The following is a 13,577-nucleotide window of genomic DNA, read 5'->3' as shown; positions in this document are numbered from 1 at the left end:
TTACTTTTAAGTGTGTACTATTTTATACTATGAATTTTAAAAACAATTATTAGTGTGTCAGTTGTTAGTGCCATTTAATAAAATAAAAAGATGTCTAAAGTTGCAAGACATGGTGATAGTTGAGGGAGCAAAAGTGACAAGCAGAAATGGTGAAGAGTGCATCTATTTGCCATATTTTTCTTTAGAAGCAAAACTGTATATTATGTGTTGATATAGAATAGAGTGATACCAGTCTGTGTATAAGGTGAAAGAAGAGAGAAGAGTATGTCTTCTTTAAGCATGTCTCTTTATGTTTATGGCTTGTGCTACTGAGTCAGTTACAGAATCATTTATTGAGATGGAGAACACTGAGCACAGGTCCAGATATGGGAGGTGAAGTTGGGGGTCATAAATTGTTTGAAACACACTGAGCTCGAGAGGTACCTTTGTAATTATCCACGTGTCGAGGTCAGGTAAACAATTAGATACATGGGATTATTGCTAATAAGAGAGGTCTGGTCTAGTGATAAAATTTTGAATGTGATCAATATATAATAACTGAGGTCTTGAGCCTGGTTGAGTGCCTTTTGAGATAAATCACAGAATGAAAGTGAGGCTTGAGGAATAGTTCTTTCTTAAGAAACATAAGGAAATGAGTTATGTGCCTTACCCATTCATTAGTAAAGTGAGTCAAACTTATTCTGTACTAATTAGTAAAGTGAGTAAAACTTATTCTGTACTAATACAAAATGTTGTTCTTGATGTTTCTTTGAATGTTCTTCTATTATGTTTCCAGATAAGAAATAAACTTAATAAAGGTGAATATGTACTTCCATTTGATGAGATGAAGAATGTCCCCAAGTAACTGATGATCTTCAAATGAAATTTTTGGGTGTGTGAGGAAAATAGTTAATTTTATAATTTTTCTTTTACAGCAAGTGAAGTCTTCAGTTGGGGACAAAATAAATATGGCCAGTTGGGTTTAGGCATTGACTGTAAAAAGCAAGCTTCGCCACAGCTGATTAAGTCTTTGCTTGGAATCCCTTTCATGCAAGTTGCAGCAGGAGGAGCCCATAGTTTTGTACTCACCCTTTCTGGAGCTATTTTTGGATGGGGACGCAACAAATTTGGTCAACTAGGTCTTAATGATGAAAATGGTAGGTTCTCATTATTTACAGATAAATGTACATTAAAAGAAATGATCTTTTGAGATGGATCAGTGATTCTTAATGTCAGAAAGAAATGTACCCAAGTCTTCCCTGATACGGAGAAGGGGATGAGAAGTTTATTTAAAAATTCCATTTAATAATATTTTGAAGGGATGGTGGGAGTGCCAATGAATGCCATTTTATCACAAAATAAACTCTAGAAAGTATATCTGGAAAAATCTTTATTGTTAGATATTCATTAAAAGAAAGTTGTGAAAAACATTACTTCAATTGGTAATCACATTATTGGCTACCATTGGTGGAAAGAGGTGGTAAAATTATTGTGGAAAGTAACATGAAACGTTAATGTATTTGAGTTTTTCAGGGAACTATTAAAATAATCAGAGTCATTAAAACTTTATTTTGAAGTTTCACTTTTAACATTGATTCTAGAATTGAAAATAAACAATTTGAATTTTAAGCATTATAATTACTTGAAACAAGTCAGGATCTTGGAGCTGATTTTTCATAACCACATTAATTCAGATGCCAGTATCTGAAATACAGGAACTAATTTCATAAAATTCAACATAATTGTCATGACTTAAGTAGACAAAAGTGAGTTGTTGGTCTAGTAACAACTGGTAATGATAAAGAAATAATACTCAGAACTTTAAAATATTTTGTTTTGCATAGAGAAAAATGTCAGATTAGGACATACTTCTTTTCTGCTACAAAATAGAAAGTATAATTTTCAAGTATTTAAATAGAATCCTGTGAGCTTAATTATCATGAGGTGAATATAAAGAATGATATTAGAAGCAAATAGCTTTGAAATTCCTTGATTTCTAGTTCTGTAAAGATCGGCGTTAAGGGAGTTTAACACTTAAATTACTATTTAAAACCCTCCTTTCTTATAGCAGCATGAATAGAAAGATCTGGGAACTAAGTAGGTTTGTACTAGTAAATCATTGAATCACAGTTAAAATTATTTATCACTGTCTACTGAGCTTGGGAAGCTGTAGAGGAAACACATTTTAGAAGAGTTTTAACTTAAAAAAATACCGTTAACGTCTCTTGTTGGAATTTTCAGATAGGTATGTTCCTAATTTACTAAAGTCACTAAGAACTCAGAAAATAGTTTATGTTTGTTGTGGAGAAGATCATACTGCTGCACTAACCAAGGTATTGTATTCCTATAAAACTTCTTTATTATTACTCATGGTAGTAATTTATAATTATTGAATGTTTTCATGATATTTACATTAAAATTCGAGTGTTATTGATGTCTAAAAAGTAATTTCTTGAAGACAAGAACTAGATTATTATTGTCAAAAACAATTTACCTTAATTTTCAATTTTTATTGTTATGAAATGTGAGTTATGATCTATTAAATGTGATAATATGTATTAATGAATTTCTCAGCTTTATGTGAAATACTGTTTAATATTTTGAATGAAAAAATTCCTTTTTAGTTTGTCAGACTTGCCATCCTCTATGTATCAATCCCATTTATATTGCGTAACTGCCTGATTTTAACTCCTGTTTGGCTTATAAATACTGTACAACAAGTAATGGAGGAGAATGAATCTGCCTGTTAACCACAGGCTAAGTATTACGCAAGTAGTTATAATGAGCTTTCATCACAGTCTTGTTAATGGTTTTAACTCTGTCCTGTAACTTTCTTGGGTATGTCCCATTTCATTACCAGGACTGTGTAGTCCTCTAGTGATTAGAAGTAGAATGAAAATAATCACGTTAAACTAACCTTTGCCAGGAATATTATTTATAGTCATGTTAAAGGAACTGACACATTTTTTATTAGCTGAATTAGAAATGAAATTTTTTGCTGCATTATCTTTCTTCATTCTGCATAGTAGATAATATTAGCAAGAAAAAATTAACTTCTAGTCAGACTTCTGCATACATAAAATTGTACACACTCCCACATTGGAAATTTTTTAATAAGAATTATTCTTAGTCCTTATCAAGTATAATGTTCTCAGAGTACTTTTAAAAATATGACTAATTATAAAAGTTGTTTTTTAAAAATTTATATTACTTGCCTTTTAGTAAGAAAGTTTTATCTGCTTATCTTATATTTTATTGATTTTTATCATTCAAATTACAAATTAGTCACTATAGTTTTAATAACTTACGTTGGCAAGTTAAAAATCGTCATTCTCTTCTGTCATGGGTGGTTAGAAGAAATAAGGCTATATTGAAATAATAGTAAAAAATATTTTACATATTATCCCTTAGGGCTATAATATATAATATTATATATTATTCCTTAGCTTTGTGGTAGAAAGACTTACAGTGTTAATGCTTATCAAATTCAGCCCTTCAAATAACCACTCAATCTTATTTTCCCAGGATATGTAACTGCTTACATCTGTTGATTTTTTTTTTTTTAATTTTAATATTCTGTATTACTCTTAAGATAGTAGCTGGTGGTACTTGTTCACTGGCATTTTTGGTATATATTATTTCTAGTATATGTGCTGCCGAAGCGAGCACTGGTATATATTATTTCTAACAAAATAAGATAGTTTTAAATATCCTAATAGAAAAATATTTTATTTTCCCTTGATTTAAGTTAGAATACAGTTCTGTATCCATATATCTTTTGTTTTTCTGGAAGAACTTTTTGCAAATAAATTAGGATTGCTTTATGAAGCAGTTTCCTTATGCAAAACCTATCTTAGCAATTTAAAAACAGACTTTAAAAAAACAATAAATGTAAAGACATACATGTTAATGGGTGTGAACACACTATCATAAAGATGTCAGATTTTTTTCAAGTTCATTTACAAATTCATTATGCATATCACATATATTTTATATATTTTAATTATATTTTTATAATATATATTTTAACTTAGCATATATTTTATATATAATATATATTTATATATTTTATATATTTATTTTTACTTATCATATATATTATATATATTTACTTAGCACATATATATTTTATATATTATTTTATATATATTTTAACTTAGCATATATATTTTATGTTTTTTTTACTTAGCATATATATATGCTATATATATTTTTTATATTTTAACTTAGCATATATATATTTTTTAACTTATATATTTTAACTTAGCAACCCTACTTTTAAGAATCTGTCCCAAAGATAGGAAGTTGTATGTGCACAAAGCAGTTTAATTGCAGCATTATTTTAATAGCAAACGAATGAAAGAATGCAGATGTCTTTTCTGTAGGACTCTAGTTAAATAAACTGTAGTAACCACCCAGAACTTGTAAAACAGTATTTACAAGTCTTGTAAAATAGAATGAAGTAGATCTCTATATTATGCTGTGGAATATCTTTAGGATATATATTGTTAAGTAAAAAGGTACAGAATAGTTGACTTTTGTATAAGCAGGGATAAAAGATGAACATGTTACATGGTATTTGTATTTTAAAAAATTTAATAGATGTACTTTGGTTTACAGTTTTGTTTTTAGAACCTAGAAACTATTACACATAATTAAAAAGCAAACATACTTTTTTTTTTTTTAAGATTTTATTTATTTGACAGATAGAGATCACAAGTAGGCAGAGAGGCAGGCAGAGAGAGACAGGAGGAAGCAGGCTCCCTGCTGAGCAGAGAGTGCAGTGTGGGTCTCAATCCCAGGACCTGGGGAACATGACCTGAGCTGAAGGCAGAGGCTTTAATCCACTGAGCCACCCAGGCGCCCCTAACATAGATGTTTTTAAGTACTTGTTAAAAAGTACTTAAAAATAAAATATACTAGTGGCACAACTACAGAAGGAGAATTCTTTTAATCAAGTCCTTTTAAAATATAGTATTTTGTTGTATATCACTAGTAGGAAGTAGCCTAAACATAAACTGAATTTACCCAAAAATTTTAAACTGCCCTCTGTAGTCTTAATTGTTAGTAGTAAAATTGATACTTACTCTCAATATATTACGTACAGGATAGGATAAAGCAAATAAGTACTTTACTATCATTAGAAACTATGACCTTCAGCTTAAAAGAGATAGAAAACAATAGGAATTAAATTAAGATCCTGTGATCTTTTAATCACCTCTAAGAGTATCATTACGAACTCTTATTGTTTTCCTTCTAAAAATTTTTTTGCCGTGATCACTGAATGGTCCTGGAAGTAATTAGCCATGTGCAATCTGGAAACAGTGGGCATCCCATGATTATTGTAGACTCTATATGAACAATAACCAGGGCTTTTTGGAGAAGAGCCTGATTTCATATCCGGAGGTGGGGGAGGTGGGACGTCTCAGAATAGCCTTGGCTATTAGGTGTTATAAGGTCATGTCAGAGGGACAGCATCCAGGAGTTTTCACAAAAAGAAATAATAATGGCAATAAATGGAAATACACCAAGCATATAAAAACCCATGATTTCATTATGATACTTTTCATCCTCAAGTCAATACAAAGCAAACTTAATTGCTTATAACAGTATTATATTTTGAGGTTGCTAGGACAGCTCATGTTTTAAAAAATTAGTAAATAAGAAAGATGCATTTCCCCTGCCTCCTATTTGCAGATTGTATTTGGGAGTAATTTTAGTAGTTGATGAGTTAAGTTTTTTGTAGAATTCCAACTAATAAACCTAGAAGAAATAATAAGATTAGAAAAATCTCTAATCTAATCTAATCTCCCTAATAGTGGATAAAGACAAGGATTGAAACATTAAGCTTAATGTGGATAGATTAAGCTGTGAAACTTGTTAACCTACTTATTTTTTTTTTAAAGATTTTATTTATTTATTTGACAGAGAGAGATCACAAGTAGGCAGAGAGAGAGGAAGAAGCAGGCTTCCTGCTGAGCAGAGAGCCCAATGTGGGGCTTGATCCCAGGACCCTGGGATCATGACCTGAGCCTAAGGCAGAGGCATTAAACCACTGAGCCGCCCAGGCGCCCCAACCTACTTATTATTTATTTTTATTTTTTTTGATGATTTTATTTATTTATTTGAGAGAGAGACAGAGAGAGAGCATGAGCAAGGAGAAGGTCAGAGGGAGAAGCAGACTCCCCATGGAGCCGGGAGCCTGATGTGGGACTCGATCCCGGGACTCAGGGATCATGACCTAAGCCGAAGGCAGTCGTCCAACCAACTGAGCCACCCAGGCGTCCCTACTTATTTTTAACATTACCAAGGAGACATGTACTTTGGTGTGATTTAATAAAGTAATCAGGAAAATTTTTAACATGGCCTCAGTATCTGATATTAAGATATTAAAATTAAAGGGGTCAGTTCATGAAGAGAATATAACAACTATACTTATATATGCACTCAACACGAGAGCATCTAAGTTATATTAAACAAACTAACAGAGCTGTAGACACAGCAGTAATAGTAGAAGACTCCCAATACCCCCACTTTAAACAACAGATAGGTCATCCATGTGGAAAGTCTATAAGGAAATAAAGGACTTGAACTACTTTATATCAAATGGACTTAACAGATACACAGAGCACTCCATCCAACAGCAGCACATACACATTCTCCTCAAGGACAAAACAGAATATTCTGCAGGAGAGATTATATGTTAGGTCATAAAACAAGTCTTAACAAATTTAAGAAGATTGAAATCGTATCAGGTATCTTTTCCAGTGACAGTGGTATAAATCAATAATAGGAGAGCCAGAAAATTTGCAGATATGTGGATATTTAAAAGCACCCTCCTGAACAATCAGTGGGTCAAGAAATAAGTAAAAGAGAAATTAAATATATTGAGACAAGTGAAAATGGAAACACACATACTGAAACTTACGGGATGCCACAAAAACAACTCTAAGAGGGATAGATAGTGATAATACTGTCACTGCATATCCAGTAAAGTATCTGTAGCAATAAATAGCTACATTAAGAAAGAAGAAAAAGCAAGCTCTCAAAGAGACAGTCTTTATACTTCCAGGAACTAGGGAAAAAGAAAACCAAACTGAGCCCAGAGTTAGCAGAAGGAAGAATATTAAAAAGGTCAGAGTAAAAATAGACAAAAAGTACATTACAAAAGATGACAAAACCAAGAACTGTTTTCCTGAAAAGAGGGGGGAAAAATCGACAGATCTTTAGGGAAACTAAAAAAAAAAAAGACTCAAAGTCAAAAATGGAGAAGGGATATTACAACTGATACTGTACAAATAAAAGATTTTAAGAACCTATTGTGAACAATTACATGCCAACAAATTGGATAACGTAGATGAAATGGATAAATTCCTAGAAACATCCAAGCTACAAAGAGTGAATCATGAAGAAATAGCAAATCTAAACAGAGCTTTAATTAGTAAGGAAATTGAATCTGGGGAGAGAAACCCCAGGACCAGATGGCTTCACTGGTGAATTCTCCCATTTAATAATAATGCCAGTCCATCTCAAACTTTTCAAAAAAAATAGGAGGAAACACTTTCAAATGAGGCCACCATTATGCTCATACCAAAGCCAAACAAAGATAGTACAGAAAAAATAAAATTACAGGCCAATATCCTTGATGGGCATTGATGCAAAACTCCTTAAAAAATACCAGCAAACCAAATTTAATCACATACCATAATCAAGTGAGATTTATCCCTGGGAGGTAAGAATGGTTCAACATCTGCAAACCAGTCAATACACATTAGTTGTCATAAAAATCATATGATCATCCTAGTAGATGGAGGAAAAGCATTTGGTGAAATTCAACATCCTTTCATGATAAAAATTCTCAGTAAAGTATAGGAGGAATATGTAACATTGGCCATAAATGATAGGCCCACAGCTAATATATTTAGTGGTGAGAAGCTGAAAGTTCTTCCTGTAAGATCAAAAATAAGATGAAGATGCCCACCCTCATCACCTCTGTTCAGTGTAGTACTGAATGTCTTAGCCAGAGTTATTTTAGTAGAGAAAAAGAAGTAAAAGGCATCCAAATTAGAAAGGAAAAAACTAAAGTTGTCTGTTTGCAGATGACATAATATTATATATACAAAACCCTATATACAGGACTCACCCAAAACTCTGTTTGAACCAAAAATTGACTTCAGTAAAGTTGCAGGATACAAAGTCAACATACAAAAATCAGTTGTATCTCTATACACTAAGCAAACTCTGAAAGAGAAATTAATAAAGTAGTCCGTCCCATCTACAGTATCATCAAAAACAATAAACTACTGAGGAATGAATTTTAACTAAGGAGTGAAAGACCTCTGCGCTGAAAACTATGTAAGGCATCAGTGAGAAAAATTGAAGATACAAATAAATCTAAAGATAGTACATGTTCTTGGATTAGAAGAATTAATTTTGTTAATATGTCTGTACTACTGAAAGTGATCCACAGATTCAGTGTAGCCCCTATCAAAATTCCAGTGGCATTTTTCACTGAAATAGAAAATCCTGAAATTCATATGGAACCACAAAAGACCAGGAATAACCAAGCAATCTTGAGAAAGAACAGCAAAGCTGGAGCATCAAGCTCCTGATTTCAAGCTAGATTACAAAGCTCTAGTAATCAGAACAGTATAGTACTAGCATAAACAGACACATAAACCAGTCAAACCATGGATAGCCCAGAAATAAACCCACATCTATACAGTTAACTAATCAGTGGTAAGGCACCAACAACACACAGTGGGAAAGTTTGGTCTCTTCAATAACCGGTGTGGGGAAAACTGGATGTCTATATGCAGAAGAAAGAAATTGAACCCCTGTTTTTGCCGTTAACAAAATGTAACTCAAAATGAACTAAAGACCTAATGTAAGGCTTGAAACTAAAACTCCTAGATGAAAACATGGGGTGAAAAACATTGGTCTTGGTCATCATTTTTGGATATGACACTAAAAGCACAAGTAACAAGAGCAAAAATAAATTAAGAACTACAAATGAAGATTTTGCACAGCAGAGGACACAGTCAGTGAAATGAAAAGGCAGCCCTATGGAATGAGAAAATATTAGCAGACCGTTTATCTGGTAAGGGCTCAATATCCAAAATATAAAAGGAACTCCTATAACTCAGTGGCTAAAAAAAATGAAGAATTTAGTTTAAAAATGGGCAAAGGACCTTGAATAGATGCTTTTCCAAAGAATATAACAAATGGCCAACAGGTTCGTGAAAAGGTGCTTAATGTTAACCTCACAGTCATCAGGGAAACACACATCAAAGACACAGTGAGATAACACCCTCCATCTGTTAGGATGATTATTACCAAAAAAAAAAAGGACAGATACTGGTGAGGAAGTGAAGAAAAGGGGAATCCTTGTTCCCACTGCTGGTGGAAATGTAAACTGGTGCAAATAGAAAACAATATGGAGGGAGGTTCCTCAAAAAATTACAAATGGAGCTATATGGCCCAGCAAATTCCACTTCTGAGTATATACCTGAAGGAAACAACAGGTTGTTGAAGAGTTAACTGCACTCCCATGTTCATTGTAGCTTTTTTTTTTTTTTTTTTTAAGATTTTATTTATTTGACAGGGACAGCGAGAGAGGAACACAAGTAGGGGGAATGGGAGGGGGAGAAGCAGGCTTCCCACCAAGTAGGGAGCCCGATGTGGGGTTGGATCCCAGGGGACCCTGGGATCATGACCTGAGCTGAAGGCAGATGCCCAACGACAGCCACCCAGGTGACCCTGTAGCATTTTTAACAATAGCCAAGAAAAAACCTGCTAAGTGTCCATTACCAGATGAGAAAATGTGTGATGTATATGTATATGCACACATACACACACACACACACGGAAGAACAATATTAAACCACAAAAAAGAGGGAAATACTTGCATTTGCAACAACATGGATGAACCTGGAGGAGGACATTATTCTAAGTGAAATAAGCCAGAGAAAGAGAAATACCATTATCATGTTATTTATGTGGGGAATCTTAAGAAAAGTCAAATTTGTAGAAATGGAGGATAGAATGTTCTTTCCTGGGGTCTCGAGTTGGGGTAGTGGAAATGGGGGGAAATTGGTCAGGGGTACAAACTTTCTGTTATAAGATGTACAGCATAGTGACTAGTTAACAATACTGTATTCTATGCCTGAAATTTGCCAGGAGAGTAGATCTGAAGCATTCTTTAAAAAAAAAAAAAAAAAGTGAGACAATGGGTGTGTTTAACAACTTCTTTGTGGTCGTTATTTCACAGTGTATTCGTATGCGAAATCACATTGTATACTTCAAATATATACAGTTTTATTCATCAATTCATCATACCTAAATAAAACTGGGAAAAAAAGATACCAGTTACAAAAACCATAAATAAAAAAATAAACACTTTGCCATTTCTGTCAAAAAAAGGAAATTAATATTAATTTTGTAAATATAATATTACTGTGTTTTGTATTTATATATGTGCAAGGTTTATGTCATTAAAGATATATACACATTCATAGGTGAAAGGATTTGATGTCCACCGTTTGCTTTAAAGTACTCTAGTACTTCTTTTTTCTTTTTTGCTTAAAAGCACCCTGAAGAAGAAAAATGGGAGGGGCATTGACGAAACAAGGTTATTTAACTTTTGCTCCTTGTTAAAGCCAAGTGATGGTTATATGATAGTGTGTGTATGTATATATATTTTTATTTATATATACATGTGTTTACTTTTGTGTAGTTTGGAATTTTCATGATAAAATGTTTTAAAAAGAAAAATCAATTTCTTTACATAGTCATATATACACTTACACTACTAAATGTTAAAAGCAGAATATAAAATTGTATATACAGCTATAATTCTGAAGAAAAGTAGTTAAACTGAAAAACCAATTGTGCTTGTGTTAAGCTGTTATGACAAATTACTTTTTTATATATTTAACCTAACCCAGTTTTATATTTTACCATAAATTTTTTAAAGACTATATATAGTTGACCCTTGAATAACACAGGTTTGAACTGAATGGGTCCACTTATACACAGATCTTTTAAAACAAATATATTGGTAAAGATTTTAGAGATTGCAACAATTTGAAAAAACTTATAGGTAAACTGTGTAGCCTAGAAATACCAAAAAAGTTAAGTTAGGTATTGTTTATGTAAACAGTAAGGTTTTTAGGCAGGAGTGTAGGCTATTAGTAAAGTTTGGCAGAGGCAAAAGTTGTATGTGGATTTTTGACTGCGCAAGGGTTTGACGCCCCAACCCCTGCGTTGTAGCAACTGTGTGTTAAAAAGAGCTATATTTGTGCATTCTGGTTTAATTGCACTCTTTCTGCAGAGCTTTGTATAAAAGCATAACTAGTTTGAAAACTGAAGACGATAACCAGTTTTAGGTTTTGTGATACATTACAGGTTATGTACTTGGGATTCAATAAGATCATGAATATAATGACCATGAAAGGCAGTGCAGAAAATGATTAGTGTCTCTTTAATGATGGCTTCAACTAAATATAATGATAAGAACATAAGTGCTTTTAAAATATGTGAAAATAGCCTGCACTTCTCTTAGGTTTAAGGGATTCTACCCTGAAAAGTCAGCTGTTGTCTGTTAAATTGCAGAGACAATAGAAGAGAAAAATTGACTGCATATATTAAGATTAACCTGTTTTCTTAAAGATTATTTTCTTTGATAAGGCCTTCTAATGATAAAGGGTTTTGTCTTTTCTCTCTCTTTTTTTTTTTTTTTAGGAAGGTGGAGTGTTTACTTTTGGAGCTGGAGGGTATGGTCAATTGGGTCATAACTCTACCAGTCATGAAATAAACCCAAGGAAAGTTTTTGAACTTATGGGAAGCATTGTCACTCAGATTGCTTGTGGAAGGTAAACTGTTATATAAGAGAGTATCTTAGTCTCCATAACACAATTATTTAGGATTTTTTTTTTTTTAACAGTCCAGAGGTCTTTTATTTTTTTTTTTTTACACTTACCTGGTCATAAATTTATAGGGAGCAGGTTCTAGTTTGGTTCTCACAAAGTGTACTTCTTTGGGTGGAGCAGGCTGGTACTTCAGTTGAATTCAGGTACTTTTTTCTTTGGCTTCCTTTTTGTCTGATCGTTTGCCTTTACATGTTTCAGGAAGCTCTGTCTTGGCTCTCAGAGCGTTTAATGTTTTCAGCATGCACAGAAATTTTCTAACAAAAAGAATCTTGCCTTAGTTTATTTACAGCAATGCCAGCAGCATGCTTGGTAACATTGTAGACTTCATTTTGCCATGGTAACATTTGCGGGGCATTCCTATTTGAATAGGGCCTGTCCCCTTGATGTCTACAGTTTAACCTTTCTTGTGGATTTGCATAAATATGGCCAAAGGAATAATTCCTTGTTTCCAGAAAGCCTGAAGAACATAATGGGGTGTCTTTCCTTTTTCCCTTTCTGTCAGTCATTTTTCAGATTACTGGAAGATAACTAGTTCCTAGCTGGAAGTAGGGATTTTTTTTTAATTGTTAGCAATTAAGGAATCTAAGATACAAACTTTCTTCTCTAAATGCCTAATTTGCTCCTGAGGAGTAATAGTTAACAGGAGAAATACCTTTTCTACTGATTATTTTACTTTTCTATATTTGAAACAAATTTAACTGGGTGGGGCAAGATATTAATAATGAATATGTAGTAGTACATTGTATATAGCATCACACTTGAAGAGCAAGTACAGATCATCTTTTTTTTTTTTTTCTTTTCCATTTCTTTTTTTTTTTTTTTTTAAGATTTTCATTTATTTGACAGAGTGAGAGAGACAGCCAGAGAGGGAGCACGAGCAGGGGGAGTGGGAGACGGAGAAGCAGGCTTCCCGCAGAGCAGGGAGCCCAGTAGGGCTCGATCCTCAGGATCATGACCTGAGCTGAAGGCAGACGCTTAATCACTGAGCCACCCAGGTGTTCCATCCACCTATTTTTAGTGTAAAGAATGAGAAAATTGAGCAGTTAATTATTTAACACATAAAATTAGTTATTGGTAAAAATTGAATTGGAATACTGGTTCCCAGTTCTTGAGAGTAAATAGGAGTCACAGTGTTGAAATTGAGCTTCACCTTTGGTGGACTAAATTAGATAGACTTCCAAAAAACAAAATGTACTTTGACTAAGTTTTGACCACTTAGCTTAGTTTTTTTTTTTTTTCCATAGGAAAAAAATATTTTATTTTTTTAAGAACATATTCAGTTTGAAACAGACATGGAATGTGACCTCACGGGTTTCATTTCTGGGGGCTTAGTTTTTTCTATGTAGTAGATATCCCTATATAATATGCCCCCCCCAAAATTGTATGTATGTATGTGTGTGTGTGTGTGTATGTGTATGTGTGTATGTATATATATATAGATATAGATATAGATATATATATATGGTTCAGTTTTGCCAGCTGTTAACTTCAGATACTTGAAATCATACTGTAGGTAGTCTTCGGTGACTTTCTTATAACATGTTAACTTGTTTGATTGATTATCTGTATCTGTGAAGCTGTGGTTTGCCTTCATTAGATCTCATTGCTGTGTTTTATTCAGTTATGTGCATATATAATTATTTAACTCATCCTGTTACTGCCAGGTTT

General features: G+C 33.0%; 1 protein-coding gene across 4 annotated transcripts in view; it reads left to right on the top strand.

Moving 5' to 3' along the window:
* HERC4 (HECT and RLD domain containing E3 ubiquitin protein ligase 4) overlaps positions 1 to 13,577 on the top strand; it is a 122,803-nt gene that overhangs the window by 38,089 nt on the left and 71,137 nt on the right. For all 4 annotated transcript variants that reach the window (XM_059397531.1, XM_059397532.1, XM_059397533.1 and 1 more), the window contains 3 exons: positions 915 to 1,136; positions 2,221 to 2,312; positions 11,722 to 11,852. In XM_059397531.1, coding sequence (XP_059253514.1) covers positions 915 to 1,136; positions 2,221 to 2,312; positions 11,722 to 11,852 — 445 coding nt within the window. The remainder of the gene's footprint in view (positions 1 to 914; positions 1,137 to 2,220; positions 2,313 to 11,721; positions 11,853 to 13,577) is intronic.

The sequence above is a fragment of the Mustela nigripes genome, chromosome 4, assembly GCF_022355385.1.
Source record: "Mustela nigripes isolate SB6536 chromosome 4, MUSNIG.SB6536, whole genome shotgun sequence".
Taxonomy (NCBI): Eukaryota; Metazoa; Chordata; class Mammalia; order Carnivora; family Mustelidae; genus Mustela; species Mustela nigripes.
Note: the sequence above shows the minus strand (reverse complement) of the source record. Positions and strands in the feature narration are given on the sequence as shown.